Source organism: Macrotis lagotis, chromosome 3 (genome assembly GCF_037893015.1).
Source record: "Macrotis lagotis isolate mMagLag1 chromosome 3, bilby.v1.9.chrom.fasta, whole genome shotgun sequence".
NCBI lineage: Eukaryota > Metazoa > Chordata > Mammalia > Peramelemorphia > Peramelidae > Macrotis > Macrotis lagotis.
In genome coordinates this window covers 4,406,052-4,426,020 of record NC_133660.1, presented here as the reverse complement: position 1 = coordinate 4,426,020, position 19,969 = coordinate 4,406,052, and the positions used below count along the sequence as shown (strand labels likewise).

The 19,969-nt window shown below is 38.9% G+C and overlaps 1 protein-coding gene across 1 annotated transcript in view; it reads left to right on the top strand.

Annotated features, from left to right (window-relative positions):
• The window catches only part of UNC5C (unc-5 netrin receptor C), a 435,583-nt gene extending 416,754 nt beyond the window's left edge, over positions 1–18,829 (top strand). The window contains exons 15-17 of the mRNA XM_074228072.1: positions 797–961; positions 13,411–13,589; positions 15,893–18,829. Coding sequence (XP_074084173.1) covers positions 797–961; positions 13,411–13,589; positions 15,893–16,058 — 510 coding nt within the window. The 3' untranslated portion in view covers positions 16,059–18,829. The remainder of the gene's footprint in view (positions 1–796; positions 962–13,410; positions 13,590–15,892) is intronic.
• Positions 18,830–19,969: the final 1,140 nt, after the last annotated feature.

Here is a 19,969-nt window from a genome sequence, read left to right as displayed (position 1 = left end):
TGTGATATGTTCTTTTTTTAATCTTTGTAATGGAACTACTGTCCTTTAACCTATCTCAGCTCTCTTGGGATCTCTTACCTTACATCCAATACAGTGAAATCCTTACAGCTCCTTCCCTTAGATTTGGAACAATGTTCTATTTCATGGAACAAGAGACACTGAACTAGGTCTGCAATTTCACTGGGGTGATAAGGACATCCCCTCTATCCATGGAGATCAGCACTTCCTGTTTGACTGGTAACAGTCTTAGAGATACTGCAATTCTATAAATCATTCCAAGATATCATTTCCTAGAGAAGTGACAAGATATTTTCCTAACTACAAGTTAAATATCCTGGTTTTTATTAGCACTATTTGTTCTTATAGGTAAAGTCCTATTCTGGGAGCTTTTGTTAGTGGTATGGTTTGTGTTAAGATCATAGTGAGTCTCCATTAAGCACTTATCATAGGAAAGATACATGTATGAAAGTAGATCGAATTTATTTATGTGTACACACACAAATATATGTATAGGCAAGTGCTAAAACATGTGAAAAAGGTGTTAACCTACATTGGCAGAGGGAGTTTCCTCATTTGGGAATAAACACACATCCTCTCTATATCTCTCCCCCTTTGAATCTCCCTCCCCCCCCCATTCTATCAAAATATCTTTTAGCAGGCAATAGCTTCGAGTTCTATAGAAATGTAAGTTGCTTTACTATTATTAAGTTATTACTTGATGTATTTTTTATCTTTTAGCTTTTTTTAAGCTTTGTAGCACTTTCATTTCATTTCATCTCATTTATTTGTCCTATAGGAAATTCCTTTTTACCATATCTGGAGCGGTTGTCAAAGAAACCTCCATTGTACCTTCACCTTGGAAAGATTCAGCCTGACCACAGTGGAGTTAGTTTGTAAGCTCTGCGTACGGCAGGTAGAGGGAGAAGGCCAGATCTTCCAGCTTTCCTGTACAGTGTCAGAGGTAAACAAGAAAATCGCCATCTCTCACTATAGTTCATAGGAGAGAAAGGGGCAGTTTGAAGAGAATGGACCATCTCTCTGCCTCAGCTCATACAATACATATATATATATATATATATATATATATATATATATATATATATATATACATATATGTTCCTCCAAAGGTAGACATGTCAAAAACTTTGTAAATAGATTTGTATTTTAAACTCACTAGGGAAATTAAATTATTTTTTAAAATCCTTTCACAAAACTTTGTCAAACAAAGCCTTCAAGCAAAAAAACACCTATACAAACATTCTGTACACACATACACACACACACACACACGAACAGGCATACATATGCATGTATGTATTTGTTTACATATAGATATACATATCTATCGAGAGAGATGGATGGATTGATAGAGAGAAGAATAGATGGATGGATAGAAAGAGAGAGAGAGGGATGGATGGATGGGTGGGTGGATGGAGAGAGAGAGAGAGAGAGAGAGAGAGAGAGAGAGTTGAATGAATGGATGGAAAGATGGATAATGATAGATAGATACGTGCATCCATACATTCATTCATACATATACACATACATACATAGAAAAATATCCAACTTGCTAGGCTAACATTTCCCATAATTACCATATTTTTTTCCTCATTGGCTTTTCCACACTTTCCCCCTTACAGTTGAGTAGAAAAAGCTCTATGAGCTTCTCCCTGACTCTTTCATACTTTTCTCCATCTTTCAAAGTGAAGGGAAAATAGAATTTCATTGTAGTCTCTTCTTACAGAATCTCATGCATCCTCAAACAGACAACAAGCATTTGTCTCTCTTCTCCTCTGGGGATGGGGTACTCCAATGATAGATTAAAAAAATCTATGAATTTTTCCCCCTGTATGCTTCCTCCCAGTTTCTCTTTACCTATTATCTTCCCATACTTTGGTTGACATTTTGTTGATTTACTTTGAATGAGTAGCTATTTTTCATTACCCAACAAAGCTTCCATTATGAGGAGGATGAAGAAAAATGTGGGGAGGAGATTGTCTCATTTCAAATTGATTCCCAAAACCATAGTTTAAAACTTCGTAACTTTTAGAGAAACAAAAATGAACAGAGGCAGATTCAGTGCTTTGAACTTTGGGGCTCTTATACATAGACTTTACCTCATCTCTATACCTCTAGTTGAGCCTGGGATCTCCATGTTATTTCAGCAGCACTCCATAGCCAACTTAAAATACAACCTTCGTTTCTTTGCCCTACACACAGTGACAAATGAAATGTCAGTTTGTTCGTCTTGTCTTCCTCTCTATCTCATATTTGGAGACTTATCTCCCTTAGTCCTTTTCCCATATCCCTTTGAGGTGCAGTCATCTTTTTCCTTGTGGAGTTCCATGAGTCTTTTGACTCATAAACCACTTTAGTCACAGCCCCCAGTGACATTCATGAGGAATGATCTTGGTGTCACAATGCCATAGCAACCGCCAGTCCCTTCCATTGCAGAAGCCATATCTCTGAGGCACACAGAACCACCCCGCTGACTTTGGATGGTGTTTTCACTCTTTGGGCCCAGCAGGTCTGCAAAGTTCAATAACCACCCAGCTCCAATGACAACAAAAGCTGCATAATTTCAGAGGGGGAGGAGAGTTATCCCTTTGATGCATGCTTTCTGTTAGGAGTGTTCATTTGCTGCCAGATGAAAAGGTGGATCAGATGCAGCAACAAATGAAAGGCCTTCAGTTCTCCCCCTCCTCACCCTCTCTCCGCCTCATCACAGAGAAAAGGCAGCTTGGACTAATGTGGTCATAACTTGAGAATTATTTTTCTTGCTTTAGTGTATAAGGAACACAATTTCTTTTGCAACCTTGCCACCGAGACATCCCTCAAGATAGAGCAGCCATTCAGAAACTGGAGTGACTTTTTATCCAAGGAAAGTGGACAAACAAATTTAAGGGAAGGGAAAAAAGACCAGATTCTAGGGGGGGGGGGATTAAATGGGGCATCGCTTTTTGCTTCTGGGTCAGTGGTTTGAATCTGGCCATTGTATGCGCTTTTGAATTCAATATGGGGATTTATAGAAGAGTAGTTGTTGATGTAGCTATGATGTCATACCCTGATAAAAAAAACTGACTTTCCCTTCTAAATAAGAATCTTGCCTCATCACACAGATAGTTGGCAGATGGACTGGACACGAACTTCTAAAGACAAGATTCCCAGGATAGTGCTGTCTTTGTTAGAGTTTATAGTTTTTCAGATACAATTAGAGGAATCTTAGAGATCACCTAGCCTATTTTTTCTTCAAGAGAATCCAGAGATCCTTTACCAACAAATAGATGACTCCAAACTTGGGACAATTCATTTGCCTAAATCTAACCAAAATGAGTTATGAGTTGGGTTCCCAGAAAAATGAGCATGAGCAAATTGTTTGACCTATTTTTGTAAAAGGCTTCAATTTATTCATCCGTAAAAAGAGAGAGCTAACAAAATGACCTCCAAAGTTCCTTCCAATTTTAGATTTATGATCTTTTGAACAATATTCTCTGACCATGTTCATTAGACATGGGTTGAGGATCTATCCCCCACAGCATCTCATCATGAAATGGGGGCCATTCTGGGCTCTTTGTCTAGGCTTTTGGCAGGAACACCATGACTCTCTATCCTCAACAATAAAACATGGTTTCTGCAAGCAGAATAGGAGCTGCCTTGGATGACTATATTGTCTATAGAAAGTGCCCTAGAATATTCAGATCAGAAGGTCAGCGACATCTGTTGTCTCCATGTGTTTTCCTCAAGAGTGTCAATAGAAAATAAAATCAGGGAGGGATTAGAAATAGAAAATGGGCATCTTATATGACCAGAGCTTGAATCAAGAGACAACTTCATGCTACCCTTTTGTGGAGCCCATCCTGTATCCTAGAGGAGAAAAATGAATTTGACAAGCCACAAAATAAAATTCTGCTCCATAATTGTCCCTTTACTATCAATTTGTTTATAGAGCAGAGTCAAGACTATCCAATAGTGAGCAGACAATTACATCACATGGATAATGAACTAGGGAGACTGAACATTCATAATATAATCATATACAGCTTACAACAAGCATAATTTGATACTCATTTGATAACATGTATTATCACTGTTTTGCTGCAAGGTAATTAGACCTTTTGGTAGGTCACTCACAAAAAGGAATGCAATTAACTTGTTATACAGCCAAACTACTGTTTTAGTTTTCCTGTTTGGGTTTTATTAGCTCAGTATATTATTCCCAGTTTTTCCCTGATAAAACTTCATTACACATATATCCATCCTGATTTACAAAAGTCCATAGTATCATATATCCAAAGCTAGAAAGAGCCTGAAGGATCATTGAGTCTGAACACCTGATTTTTTTCTATTTTTTATTTTATTTTTTAAATTTACAATTTTTATTTATTTATACATTACTAAAATAGTCTTTTTGTAAGAGTAAACATAATCCCCCTCCCCCCAAAAATAAAAAAAACCTCACAAGAAATAAAGTGAAATAAAGAGGAAAAAAATGTGCTTGAGTCTGTGTTCCAATACCATCAGCTCTGGCGCATGGTAGATTGCATTCTTTATCATAAGTCCATCAGAGAAGTTACATTCACAGTTGATGCTGCTGATTGTAAATCCCTCCATCCGTTTCTCCTCACTATCAATAATTATATTTTCTCTCTCCTTTTACCAATTTGCCCAAACTCATGCACGCAGAACAAGTGCCAGTGTTGGGATTTGTGCCAAAGATAGACCAGGCTCTTTCTACTGAATCACACTGCCTCTGAATCTCATGCCTTACAGTTTCTAATACCCGAATTTTTTTATGAACTCTTCTCATGAACTACAAACAGGCCCTCATCTGTGTTCATCACCTATTCATCCCCTTGGCACATACACTTGAGCTTATCTCTGCCCTTATCTGGAAGACTGGAGACAGTAGAATTTGTGGATATTAAATAATCTGCCCTAAGTCTACCCTAAAGAGAAGTAAGGGTGGGGGGGGGGAACTAGACAAGGAATTAAAAAAGGACCCAGTGAGAAAAGAGAATGAAAGGAGAGAAAAGAACATAGATCTAAAAAAATAGGGTTAAGGGGGAAAAAAAGAGTCCTGCCAAACCCTTCTGATCCAGTCCCCTTAAGCACTCCAGAAATGACTTAAAGAGTTTTAAGAGTCAGAGCCAAACTTAAGCAAATATGATTTTTGTAGAAAATAAAAATTATCATATTTATTTGTATTTCTATGGCATTTTAAGTTTTAAAAGCCCTTCCTTTTTAAACAATCAACCTGAAAGGGAAAGAGGGAGTAGTGTAATTTTATGGATGAGAGAACTGAAGCTCAAAAAAAGATGAATCAATATACCTTGAAGGAAGAATGCTGTAACCAGCTCTCTCCTGCTCCCACCCCTGCTGCCATGCTTACTATTGCCTAAGATATCTTTACCAGCATGCAGAAAATGTACTAATAAAATGATAACTAATTTCTTTTATGCATTTACAGTTGGGAAGCCCTAAGTGTCATTACCACTGTGCCAAAAAGTTTGAGCTATGTTCATCTTAGCAGAACAGTGGTAGGGGCTATACTTGGTGGTTGTCCCAGCCAATTCTTGTTGTCACATAGGCTTAATCAACCTGATTTCCATAAACCTACAGGAAATAGATTGTCACTCAATTAATGAGTTAATTAATTAACCAGCAAGGGAGTATAATGTGTAATTTATCCAGTAAATAGACACCAGCCAACTGCTTTCGACAGAGTTTATCTAGCATTCTCCTTTTCCATGCACTTATATGGACCTCCCTAACCATCTCTTGACTTAATAAAAGAGAATACTAAGTCTACAGACTCTTTATAAATATAAATTTACGTATTTTTTTCTAACTATATGCAAAGATAGTTGGCAAATCTCATTTTTTTTGGTAAGATTTTGACCAGCATTTTCTCCCTCCCTTCCTTCATTCCCTCCACCTTCCCCTGGACAATAAGTGATCTGATATAAGTTATGAATGTGTGACTATGTTAAACAAATTTTCATATTAGTCATGTTGTAAAAGATGAATCGGAACAAAAGGAAAAAAAAACATGAGGGAGGGAAAAGCATAAAACAAATTTAGTCTACTGATTCTCATACTATCATCTTCCCTCTTATTACCCCAAGAGTTACATTGCTCCTTGGGCATAGTGGAGACTAGTTCTGAATGCAGTATTTGTCCAGAGGTGAATTAAATAATGGTCCAGTTTGTTGAAAATTTATAGGAACAGCTATGGTTCACCTATTCCCTGGCACAGTGGAAACAGCGCTGTCTGTGGAGTCAGAGAATCTGGGTTCACATACCACTTCAGACATGACTGCCCTGTGAGACTCTAGTCAAGTCATTTAATCTCCTTGAGTTGAAATTTCTTCAAATGTGAAATGAGTACATGGAATGATATGGGTAATTTCCTAACTCATAGTCCTTTGGCTTTGTGTGTATGTGTGCATGTGTGTGTCTGTGTGTGTGTCTGTGTGTGTGTGTGTGTGTGTGTGTGTGTGTGTATGCTTTCTGAACTCTAACCCTGGATAGATCTATAGGATAGATACATAGAAAGAAGGGTTGGTCTCTCTGTCCCCAGTTCTCTTTTCCTCCATGTTCCATGAGAGCTGGCAGACCCCAAAACTCTGGAATTCCCCTTGGCAGCAGTGTTCCTTGCAATCTTACTTGGCAGCTTGCATCTCTGCTGCAGGCTTGGATCTCAATTCTCCTTTCCTCTGCTCCCTATCTCCACAGGTGATGGGTGATGCCAGTTTAATCTGGCAACCCAAGAAGTCCTATTCCCAAAGCCAGCTGTCGACTGGCCACATGGCAGACAGTAGCTTTATTCTCCCCTGCAGTGTGTCTGTCTCTCTCTGTTCTTGATGCCCACATTGAATGGTGAACTTGAGGAGAGAAAATAGGGAAATTTTGGATATCTGCATACCCACATGCACCACTTTTGCTCCCTCAATAATGTAATTCCGCTTCAAGACTTCCAGGAAAAATCTCCACATCCAAAAGAAGTGAAATATCATCATAGAAAAACCTATTTATAGGGAAGTTAGAGAGAATCTAGCCATTGTTACTCTTATTTTACAAATGCCTTTAACTGTGGTCTTGGGGCTATGACTTGGGCAAACTCACAAACATAATAAGCAGCAGAGCTGGGGTTTGAAACAAGTTGATCTGACTACAAATCCAGGATGTTTCCCAGCATACCACATGGGAATAACCAACTTGTGCAAAGATAACTTTTGCCCAAATTCAAGATGTAAGATCAGATTACCTAGATAATTTTCCAAACTTTGAAAACTCAAACCATCTGTATGAACTAAACGACATCATTTTTGTGTCACCAAATCTACTTATTCTGCTGCTTCACTCTGTGAAAGAATAAGAACAATATTCATTAGAGAAAAACATCTGACCTTCATTATCCAGAAAAATTTCCACCACTTCCCTGAACATGCAATCTATTAATTTGAACATTCTATTCAATGGTGCAGATGACAACCCTTTCAGGTCTTCCTTCTTACATATGCACTTCTTGTCCATGTCTTCCCATAATCCTCTCATTGATATATAGGTGGTATATAGAGTCCCTTTATATAGGGTTTTTTTCTCATTAAATGAGTAACAGTGTGGATACAAGACATATCACTATCAAATTGTTAATAGACCAGTCTCCTTTTCTTTTCATACATCATGTTGAGGAAGCATTCATGTCGATCCTGGTCCATAATGTTTTATTGTAGCTTATTTTATCATCTACTATGTGTTTGTCCATTGCCCTTTGGCTCGCCCTTATAGACCATGATATTCCATGATTCAAAGTCATATAACATCACTGGAAGAATACTAGTGTTAAAAAGATTGGTTTTTATCTCACAGAGAAGTTGAGAGTGATGATGGTATCCAATGCAGTCTTCCACATCTGAAGCATTGTAGTGATTTCTGGACATCATGTTTTAGGAAATTTATCAATATACACCAGCCAGAATACAAAGAAGGGCAACTGGCAGAGAAAAAGAGCTCAAGTTATTCTTATAGAAAGATCTTGAAAAAGAATTGAGGATAATGAGCCTGAAAAAGAGAAGCCCAGGGTGCAGGGGCATCCAAGGAACCTTCTACTTCTCTTTGAGTATTTAAAAAAGATGTCATTTGAAAGAGGGAGTAGACTTGTTCACTTTGACAGCAGGAATCAACCCAGTAGTAACGTGTGAGGGTGCAAAGAAACTCAATTAGAATTGATATTAAAAAAAAAACTTCCTAAATACTCAAACTCTGTGAAAAGGTCACTTTGAGAAGTCATGAGTCCCTCCTTACTCACAGCCTTGCCTCTTCAAGCCAAGGCTGAATGGCAGTTTGTCAGATGATTCAAGAGAGAGTATGGGGTTCCCTTTAGAACCAAATGAGAAGGGGGGTGGCTAGGTGGCATAGTGGATAAAGCACCGGCCTTGGAGTCAGGAGTACCTGGGTTGAAATCTGGTCTCAGACACTTAATAATTGCCTTGGGCAAGCCACTTAACCCCATTTGCCTTGCAAAAACCTAAAAAAAACGAACAAAATGAGAAGACATGAAATGATATTTATGTTCTGTGCTGCCTCCATTTCAATCCTTGTCATCTCTGCTTTCATCATTTCCTTAAGGCCTTGAGAGTGAGCAGTCATAACCAAGACTTGGAATTCTTCTGGACAACATTAGGGCAAGTGTAGAGATGGTCGTGGAGAGTTACTAATAAAACTATTACCCATAACATCTGGTTGGTTATTTGTTGGGTATAGAATTATATTTTCATCTAGGGAAAACATGACATCAAAGACAGATGGTATAACCACAATTATAAACAATTATTGTAATAAGTGCTAGATATAGATGTCTCTAATTTTACCTACTAAGTAAATGGAAGAAGTAATAGCCATCTTTATTAAAACTCAAGCACATTGTGCTATCAATATCCACTGCTGTATCAGTTATTCAGACCAAGAAGGATGCCCTGGCTTATTAGAACCAAATTGCATGAGTACTGAATAGTAATACTTTCATGGACTTAAATATTTTTTTCTATTCCCACTCAGGATCTGTGTCAACTAAGTCTTTGCCCTTTTCTCATAGTTTAGGTGTTCAAATAAGAGATAGAGTAGTAACACAATGATTGGAGCACTGAATCACTGAATCACTGAATCATTCTCAGTCTCAGGTTCCTCATATGTAAAATGAAGACAATAAGAGGGGATGTGATGAGGATAAACCTTAGAGAACTACCTAAGTGCTAACTGTTCAATGAATGATCTTGGATGGTGGCAATCTTGAATTCTCAAAGACTATAGCAACAGAACAAAATTTCACATATCTTCCTGGCTTTGAGTATGAATTCTGTGATAAACCCTACATTTGCCCTTCAAGGACTAAGCTAGTTGAGTTTAGAGCCACATTGGTCAATGAATGATAACTTTTTTTTTTTACTAAATAGTAGAGGAGCTGTGATCTGTAGACCCTTATCAATGGAATGACAGAGGAAAAAGGAACCATTCAGGAATGAAGTATTGATTAATTTTATATCAGTATCAATATCATTTTCCTCAGCTCCTTTGGAATGATTATGACACATGGCAAATTTTTAAAATCCCAGTCATGTTGAAGATTAAAAAACAAACAAACAAAAACTATGAAATGATCCCTTGTTATAGAACGTGCCAGTGTTTGAGTCAAGAATCTGGGTACTGTGACTAAGATCAACACGGCTCTGAATATTATTACAAAAATTAGTTTTGCTCTGAACTTCCCTCTATGCCACAAAGGGGGCATTCCACAGCTTGACACATAGCCAGGAGGATAGAGTATTGGTTAAAGCCTTCCAAACGACGCACAGTTTTGCAAAGTCAATACTAGAAACTCTGGCTCCTTCAATTCCCACTTCAGGGAATAACTGAGGATGCCCTTGGTGGCTATTGCTGCTACTCCAGGACAGCTCTGAAGGTGCTAGCAGGAAGAATTTCATAGAATAGTAGCCATTAACTATGCCCTAGGTTTCTCTGCTGCTGGACATGAATCTCCCTTGTCTTTTTTTTTTTTTCCTCCAGCAACTAATGAACACCCAGGAGTTACCCACTTTAAAGTCGATTCCATTGATTTTCTTATATTGCTTTAATAGTTCCCAGGCAACATTTGCTTTGCCTTCTTGATCCATAGTTAAAAATGACTAGAATGGCTCCTGTTTTCTCCTGCAAAGGAGGGTCAGAATTTTCACTGATGCTCTTTTGCGGGATGAATCTACTTAAAGGATCAATGCTTTACTGGTAGAAACTGGATTGGCTGGTAGAGGATCAAAATTATCAAAATATTCATTTTTTTCAACATGTTTTCCTATGTTTCCTATTTCCTCAAAGAAAAAAAATCATTTATTTTAACTTAACACACCCCACTAATACTATTGATGAAAAAACTCAGTTTGAGGAAAGGGAAGTGACTTACCCCTAATTTACCCATGTATTCAGGAGCAGAGGCAAAATAGACATTCAGTCCTTCCATTTCCAAATGCTTTGTTGCTTCCCCCCACAGTGTGCTACCTCCTTAATAAGAGCTATGATCCCTATCATTCAGTCTAATTCAGAAAACATTATTAAGTACCTCTTGCCTATCCTACCATTGTAAGCAACCATTTAGTTGATAGAGTGCTGAAAAGATCTGGGTTCAAGTCCCATCTTTAACACTGGGCAAGTCCCAGTTGCTCACTGTTCTCAGCAACAATGAGAGGTTCTAAGTTTCAGAGAAGGTGGTGACCTGCATGGGTAAATGGACTTTTCTTATCAGCAAGTCCACTACACTAAAGAAACCACAAATCCAGTCCCCTTTCCACTGCAAGGCACTGAGTTAAATGTTACACACAGATAGAGAAGCAAAGACCAAAACAAAGAAATCTCTGCTCTCATACAACACGCAGTCTGCAGGGCACCTGGGGGTGATGGGGATACAACTTGTACAAAAGTAAATAAATATAGAGCAATTTTAAGTGGGAGAAAGTAGAGGAAGGGGAGGACTACAAAGGTCCCTGATGGAAGTCACAACTAAAATGAGCTTGGAAGGAAGCCAGGAATTCTAAGAGGTGGAAGTGAGGAGGGAAAGCCTTCCAGGCAAGGGGAAGCACCTGGGGGAAGGTAAAGAGGCAGGAAAGCAAACGTCAAATATTTCATTCGACAGCAGCCAAGCTGGGGTACAAGACATGACCCATGCTGCCATTTCCCCACTGATTTTCTCTTTTGCGTCAGACTTTCTCCAACACATTTGAGTTCTACCATTTAAATGTCAACTCCGTTCTTTCTCAGAGCTGTTGTAGCCCTCCCCCATGAAATTTGACTCTTTAAAAGAGTTATTATTGCCTTTTTTCCTTGATCATTCCTGAAGGACCACATTGGAAAATTAGTCAGACCACTGAGAGACAGGTTAGCTTTACTGTACTGCCAAAAGTTTGTCACCATGAAATTAAAGCATGGAGAGAAGGATCGGCTTTACTCTACTGTTGAAAGTTTTTACATGATGATACCATACCACCAAAGAGAGCCTAGGTGACGGGAGGAAAATCTGACTCTACAAGTCAAGATCCCTCCCATCATCACCAACCTTCCTGATCTTGCCATGTCAGGCCACTGGGCTCACATGGGGCAATCAATGCAAATGATATCTTTGCACAACCTCACTTTAATCAATTTTACATACAAGTCACTCTCTTCATGTCATGTTCTTCGAGACTGAAAGACAGGGGCAGTTAGGTGCTATAGTGGATAGAGCACCGGCCCTAGAGTCAGGAGGACCTGAGTTCAAATCCAGCCTCAGACACTTAATAATTACCTAGCTGTGTGACCATGGGCAAGCCACTTAACTCACCCATTGCCTTGCAAAAACCAAATTAAATAAATTCTTAAATTTTTTTAAAAAGACTGAAAGACAACTATTATTATTGGAAAATGGCATTTGAGCTATTCCAGTTCATTTAGAAATTTTTTCTATAAAAACCAGACAATTCAAATTTATTGCACAAATTTAGTTATTCCTTCTACATCATAGGGGTTAGGGGCACAGCACTCCCTTAATCTGGAAAATGCACATAAATTTTTCTCGCCCCTCCTCTCATACCAGAGAAGGAAGTCTGAACTATTATGGTATTAAAAGATAAGATGTGTTAGTCTTAAACAATATTGGACATATATTTTATACATTTCTGCGTTTCTAAACTTTTTTGGGAGTTGTCTGCTGGCCTTCTCATATCATCTAAGGCTTCTACAGAACTCCCCCCCCCAATTTCCATTTAATTTTTTATGCTGACCAGTGATCTATGGAAACCACAGTGGATAAAGTTTTGATGTAGAAAACTAAAGTATACTTAAGGGACTGGATCTGAGATTTTATTAGCATAAGGAATTCCAAGATTAGGAAATGCCTTCCTCCAATGCAGGCCCACACTATGAAATCAAAATCTTAGAGATTAGACTAAAGAACACTTGAGAGTTTAAGTGACTTGCCCACAGTCATACAGTCAGTATGTGTCTGCAACAAGATCTGAACCCATCTTTAACCAATTAATGATTTAAGAAAATACTAGTGCTTAGCCCTGGGTTGGGAACATAGTAGTCCCTTACTAAATGCTAGATGACTATCATTTATTACATGTTTTCCTCAGTGAAATACATTGCCACAGAAAAACAATTTTGACCAAGTTCATCTAGTCTAGTTCAGTAGTAATCTTCTACAATATCCCTCACAAGTCTGCATCACCTTCTGCTTGAGTCCAAGCAGTCTTGTACCAGACTCCAAAGAGTCCAAGCCCACATTGATTCTAATAGTTCAAAAATAATATTCTTACCTTAAACTTTAATTGCCTTTTCTACAATTTCCACTCTTTACTTCCGAAACCTGTTTCCAAGGACAACAGATCTAACAGTACTACCACATGACAAACAGTCCTTCAGATAGTTGACTCTTGCTATTTTTTCCCCACCTCATGTCTTCTATTTCTTCCTGATAAACTTCCTACTTACTTCAGCTAATCATTAGACAGCCTGGTTTTTAACTTCCTTTTCATTGTCATTCCTCATCCTCTGGATGTTTTCCAGTTTGTCAGTTTTATTTGTAAAATGCATTACCTATACATGAAAACACTCCAGTTATAGTCTGACCAGGACAAATACATGAAGCTATTCCTTCCCTCTTTAGATATTATATTTTTTACAACCCAATATTAAATTAATTTAACCTCCCCTACTACTCCCCCCCAAACCAACCAAACTTTTCATAGCCAGTTCTTGTGCCATTTATTTTTTAAACCTAAATGTAGAATTTTACATTTATACCTATTTAATGCATTGATTAAATATTGGTTGCCCAATGTTCTTCTCTTAATAATGCTGTGTTGTTTTTCTTCTAAAATACAGGAACCCACTGGCATCGACTTTCCCCTTCTGGACCCAGCAAGTACCATCACCACCATCACAGGACCCAACGCTTTCAGTATCCCTCTCCCTATTCGACAGAAGCTCTGCAGCAGCCTTGATGCCCCACAGACCAGAGGTCATGACTGGAGGATGCTAGCCCACAAACTGAAACTGGATAGGTAGGTACAAACATTCATTCAGTCTGGGCATCTCCTAGAGAGAAGAGAGCTTCTTAGTGAGACAACTTAAGGATATTTTTTGGCTCATATTGAATCACTATTCATTTTTCAAATTTTTCTTTATCTAAAATTGCTTCTTCAAGAAATTGTCTATACATATATGTATATATATAATATGGTTTTGATATATAGATATACACACATACATACAAACACACATATATGTAAACTCTATCTCAAACATCCTAAACTCAATTTCTCAATATACTCCCTTTCCATTGCCTATTCCTCCAACCTATTCCAGTCCCAAACAAAGAGAGTCATACCTTCGATTTATCTTTACATCATCTCTCAAATAGACCCCCTTCTCTGAAACTGAAACTGCCACCGTTCTAGTGTGGGTTTTCATTATCTACACCGAACAAGCTACTGCCATAGCCTGCTGGTGAGTCTGCCTACCTCAGGTCTCTCCCACTTGAATCCATCCTTCATTCAGCACAGGTCTGACAGTGCCGCTCCATTGCTCCAGTGGTTCTTTCTTAACTCCGGAACCAATATACAAAATCCTATTTGACATTTAAAGCCCTTCTTCACCTAGCACCCCTCTACCTTTCCAGTCTTCTTACAGCTTACTCCCCAACACATACCCTTCAACCCAGTGACACTTGCCTCCTACCTGCTCCTGGAGGAAGATCCTCCATCTCTCAGCTCCTGGCAAATTCTCCTGCTGACCCCATAATGCTTCCCTCCATATCTCCACCTCTTGTTTTCCCTGGCTTCCTTTAAGTCACAACTAAAATTTCTTTCTACAAAGGAAGCATTTTCTACCCCTATTATTACCCCTATATATTGCCTCTGTAATTATTACCTCTTTATCATATCTGTAGTTTATTATTTTGTTTGCTTATTATTTCTTACATTAGATTGCAAGTTCCTTGAGGGCAAAGACTATCTTTTGCCTAGCTTGTTTTTTATTCCACTACTTAGCATAATGTCTGAAACCTATTGGGTGCTCAAAAATGTTTCTTAATTGAAAGCTTTTCCCTGATCCTTTCCCTCTTAATAATCTCATTTTGCTCTGTGGTTTATGGATCATATATTGTTTTACACAATTGGTGCCTTTGCTGGCTTCTCTCCTTGAAGTTAAATGCAACTTCTCTAAACATTATATTTATCCCAGTAAGTGTGAAAATATACTAGATAAACATGGATTATATCATATAATGTTATAGTCAATTCATTGTACTCTCTTATAGTGTAGAAAAGGGACCTGTACTTGCTTGACCTGGGTAAATATAGGGATGGGGGATTAGTCTCAATTCATGTTTTAGTCATTGATCAGAACAGTGCTGGGCAGTCCTTATATTTCATCATTACAATCATACTTACTGTGACAAGACCTCTTTATGATTTACAGTGGATTAGTCTCATGACACAGAGGCGAGGTTGTACAATGAACAGAGAGCCCATCTCAAAGCCAGAACACTGTGGCTCAGGTCCTGCCTCTGACAGGCAACAGCGTTGTGACCCTGTACAAGTCCCTTAACTTCTCAGCATTCTGGACAGTTCTTTGTCTTTCAGACAAGTTGCTTGCTCGTCACTGGGAGGTCCCTTCAGTGAAATCCCAGGTGGAATCCTATCTCTAACTTTATACTAGTCCTGTGAGGGAAAAATATCACTCAGTGTGCTCGCTGTCCAATGTGGAGGCTGAGATATACATTCAATGACTCTCAATCCTGTAGTAAAACTGAGACCTCTGACACAAACCCCAGTTTTCTTTTTTTTCCTGCCCAAATCTTCTCAAGCCTTCTCAGTCACTAGACCTTAAGCCTTTTACCTCTCCTATCAAAAGTTATAAATTTGGGGGGGGGGGACTAATTGCTGGTACTTTGTGATAATAAAACATTTTCTACTTTGATAAAACCAAGCAGGGCAAACTTATGCATGCTCAAAGATCCGCCCCCTCCCTATTCTCCAGTACAATGCTTGTATAACCCTAGGAAGTCAACCTAAAAATTTCTCAGCAATTAGCCCAATTGCTTAGTCAATCCGGCCTCCTAAAGTAACTTCAACCCAAGTGTGAGTTGGAACCTGTTTATAAGTCACAATTTCTGACTGGTACTAATTCTCTAAAGGGCCACCTGTAGTTACAGAGAGAGTGGGCACAGCTGGGTGAATGTGCTTCTCAAATATAATTCGGATACTCAGAAGGTTGAGGAGGGAGCATATGTAGGTCATAATGTGCTTGGATGGCTGACCTAGACATTCTACCATTCAGCATGCTTTACTGTTCTTTATTACAGATACTTGAATTATTTTGCCACAAAATCAAGTCCTACCGGAGTGATCCTGGATCTCTGGGAAGCTCAGAACTTCCCAGATGGGAACCTAAGCATGCTGGCCGCAGTCTTGGAAGAAATGGGACGACATGAAACCGTGGTGTCTTTGTCAACAGAAGGGCAATATTAAAGCCAGTCTGACACTGGAGAGAAGGACGAAAATGCACAGGGAGTCTGATGGCTGGCCTGCCAGCCATGATTGAGAAAGAAAATACAAGCCAGACCAGACCAAGGAGTTTCACAGGAGATTTCAGTGAGAGAGAGAGAGAGAGAGAGAGAGAGAGAGAGAGAGAGAGAGGAAAAAACCAACCAGAAACAGCCAATTTTCATTCCCACTTTGCTTGTACATTATCACAGGAGTTAAGAGAAAAATGTGTAAAGTTGTACCTTGAATATAGAAATCAACCTAACTTTCCTCTTAATTGGGTTGTGAGCTGCATGGTACAGGATTTTACAGTTTCCTAGGAAACGGTTTTTATTGCTATCCAGCTATATTGGATAAACTTTCTTACCAGACCCAGTTTCTATGAACATTGTTTACATCAGATTTGGACAGGGATAAGGACACTGTTCATAGCTCTTTCTATTTTTGTTTAAAACCATTTGAAGTTGAAGCTGTGGACGCTTTGTTGTGTCTCTTTAAGATTAGTAATTTACAGAGAAACCACCGACTTTTGTTACAAATATTGTGCATCAGGTGTCTCGGATAATCCTCCCATTGTCGTTCTGTTTCCAAGGCCTTGTTATAGAACCCAAGCGTAACCATTTGAATCTGGAAAGTGGATAATCTGAGTGGAAAGCAGGCATGGTTAAGACTCCTTGTTCCCCGTGGGCTCCGTCTCATCCCTTTTTGGAATTAGCTATAGACTCACAGGGAAGATAGTGACTCATTTCAAATGACAGATAAAAGCCCCTCCTCACCATGTGTGTTTGTGGTATGCAATTTGGAGTGGTTTAAAAAAATGTCATTATTATAATCATTATTATTATTATTATTAATTATTATTATTATCTATTAGCATTTACAAGTACTCTAGTACAAGGATTTACTTTTAATTATTTCTGTTTTTGTCTACAGTGGCAATAGGCATTTGAGTGTTGACTAGACCTGCCCGAATCTTCTCAAGCCTTCTCAGTCACTAGACCTTAAGCCTTTTACCTCTCCCAGTCCCTTAACCCCTGGAGCATAGTGATTAATGTTTTCTCTGGTCATGCCTGCTCCTTTAGCCTAGGCATCGGTAGCTACTAGCCATTGCTGCCCAGACCCAGAAGTGCTTTCTTTAAAGGCCATTCCCAGTCCAGGAAAGATGATAGCAAGTTGGGGGGGGGGGCTCCTAGCTCTTCTCATACTGTCCTGCCTCCCCCAAAAATGTCAGAAAAGAGAGCCAAGGTCCATGGATATGGAGGTGAGAGGTGAGTTTTGTTCCCACTCTGTTGCTGATGACTTGTATGACCTTGAACAAATCACTTAACTTTCCTGAGCTCAGTTTCTGCATCTGTAGAATACAAGTGTTAAACTGAATTTGTTCCCTGAACTAATTGGATTGATTATCTGTGATTCAGACAAAGGATGGTCCTCAGAGTCCATCAGCCTTTCCCCTACAAATTACCTTCTGTCACTCTACAAGCTCCCCTGATATAAGAGATATGTGTCGGAGTAAAATGTTCTTGTTTAATATATTGTATTTGATTGGCTTTCCAGTCTTGACTGAGTGTTATTGTGTCACATTTTAACTACCATAAGGAATATGACAGAAATAGCATTGCTGTCTTTTTAGGAAACTTTCAAATTTCCTGGATTAGCTGCAAAACATGTGTGTATGGGTATGTGTGTTTGTGGGTGTGTTTGTGTGTTTCTTAACAATGTTAGCTCTCTTTCACTAGTTCCCTTTGCAATGGACTTTAGGCTGGAATTTTTTCCCTCTAAACCTCATATTGATGACATTTGGGTGACATTTCTATGGGATATTTTCTTTATTTAAAACAATAATGAAGTAAACATACGATGTGTTGATCCATGAAGACCTACACAAAGAAGCTGTGCCCTAGCACACACACACACACACTTCTGAAATTTCTTCCATTTTCTTATGACTATCATAGGCCTTTTGTTTTAACACAGAAGTTCAATTCATTCAGCAGGTGGGGAGAAATTGCTCAATAGACCATGGTAACCAAACCAATATTTGAATGATAAGCATGTGTGTGCATGAATGACTACCTTCAAAGCATGGTGGTAGGTCAGCATTAGACAGGTGTCCTGGTTTCTGGTCAAATTGTACTGAATCTCCTAATTCCCAACTTTCATATTTTCCTCTCTGCATTCCATGCATCCCCTCTCCTATTTTTCCAATTTATGAAAACTTCCACATGTTTAGGAGCATAGATTTCAAATGTAAAGTGGCCCTTGTCTATTCCCATCATTTTTCTGATGTTGAAACTGAGCTCAAAGAAGATTTGAGTCACCAGCCCTAGCATTACCCAAGAAGTAAGTGGCCAAGTCAGAATTTGAACCCAGGTCTTCAGACTCCAATGCAGCACATTTCTTACTGCATACCTTGCCTTCCTATCTTGCCTTTCCTCTTGGTAGCCTCTCTTTGTTTTATCATTTTCTGTTTTGTTTAGGTTTTCAGTTTGAGACACTAATGTTTTTGCATTAATTTTACATCTCAAAATGACTACAATTGGAAGTATTGTATTCACTCAAATTATATTCACTCATGCCCCCGCCCAGTAACAACTTTGTATTGCAAATTAAGGGAAATAAATTTAACCACTCTTTAGAGAATGCTTCTGCCTACTCAAGAAATGTTGAAAGAATGAAAGGAAGGAAGAAGGAAGGAAGGAAGGAAGGAAGGAAGAAGGATAGGGAAGGAGGGAAGATGGAAGGAAGGAATGGAGAGAGGAAGGAAGGAAGGAAGGAAGGAAGGAAGGAAGGAAGGAAGGAAGGAAGGAAGGAAGGAAGGAAGGAAGGAAGGAAGGAAGGAAGGAAGGAAGGAAGGAAGGAAGGAAAGGAAGGAAGGGAGGAAGGGAGGAAGGGAGGGAGGGAGGGAGGAAGGGAGGAAGGGAGGGAGGAAGGGAGGGAGGAAGGAATAAAGGAACGAACGAAGAAGGATAAAGAACCAGTGTTAAATAACCAAACATGAAAAAAAATCTAGATTTAACCTGACTTTGTCTTGTGGTTAGAATTCTTGGATGATATTTATAGATCAAGAAAGATGAGAGGAGATGAAATTCAGCCCCAAAGCATGTTGTGTAATTCAGAGGAAAGTCCTACTCTGCATTCCCTGGATAAACTTATGACTCAGTTCTAAAAGAAAACTTTAAAGTTACCCATTGATAAGTTGCCTATTGCTTGAACTAAGTAAAACATTAATTAATTCCTGCATCAATTTCTATCTCCACATGAAAACTGAGAATTGAAGTAAATATCTCTGGATATTTCTTTTAAAAGAAAAAAAAAGTTTTGCCTAAGTTACCAGGGAAATGATGGTGGGTGGGTAGGGGAAAGGCAGGAAATCCAGCTGGCTGCCTTGATTCTTCATTTTGCACATAGGATTACTTTCTCCATTCTCATTTAAGAGATTGACTACTACAATATCATGGATATCCTTTGGGTCCACTTCCAATTCCCAGTTTGGGGAATAGTCAAAATGAGAGAGGACACAAGACTAAGTAGCATTTTTCACTAGGAGATTTCCCACTAAAGTGAGATGACTCCTCTCTTTCAGGATCCTTCCACTAACTCTAATTCCTTCTGTCACTAGATTACAAACAGCTGCAGAAGGTGTCCTTTGTGTTTAAAGAAAAATAGTTCCTCCCTGGATTCCTGTCCCATTGTGGTATTATGTCCTTTCCATGGATCTCTTTTTGAAAGCTTCAGAACTACAGGGATACATGGCTTCACCATTTGCTGTTCCTGTGTCTCGAGTTTTCTGAGAAATTCTAACCCTGGAGGAGCTAGCTCTCATTTTTATGGGGAAAAGGGCAAGCTATTCTTGGTGAAATGTTGGCATGTGCTGCCATCTAGTGGCGAAATGA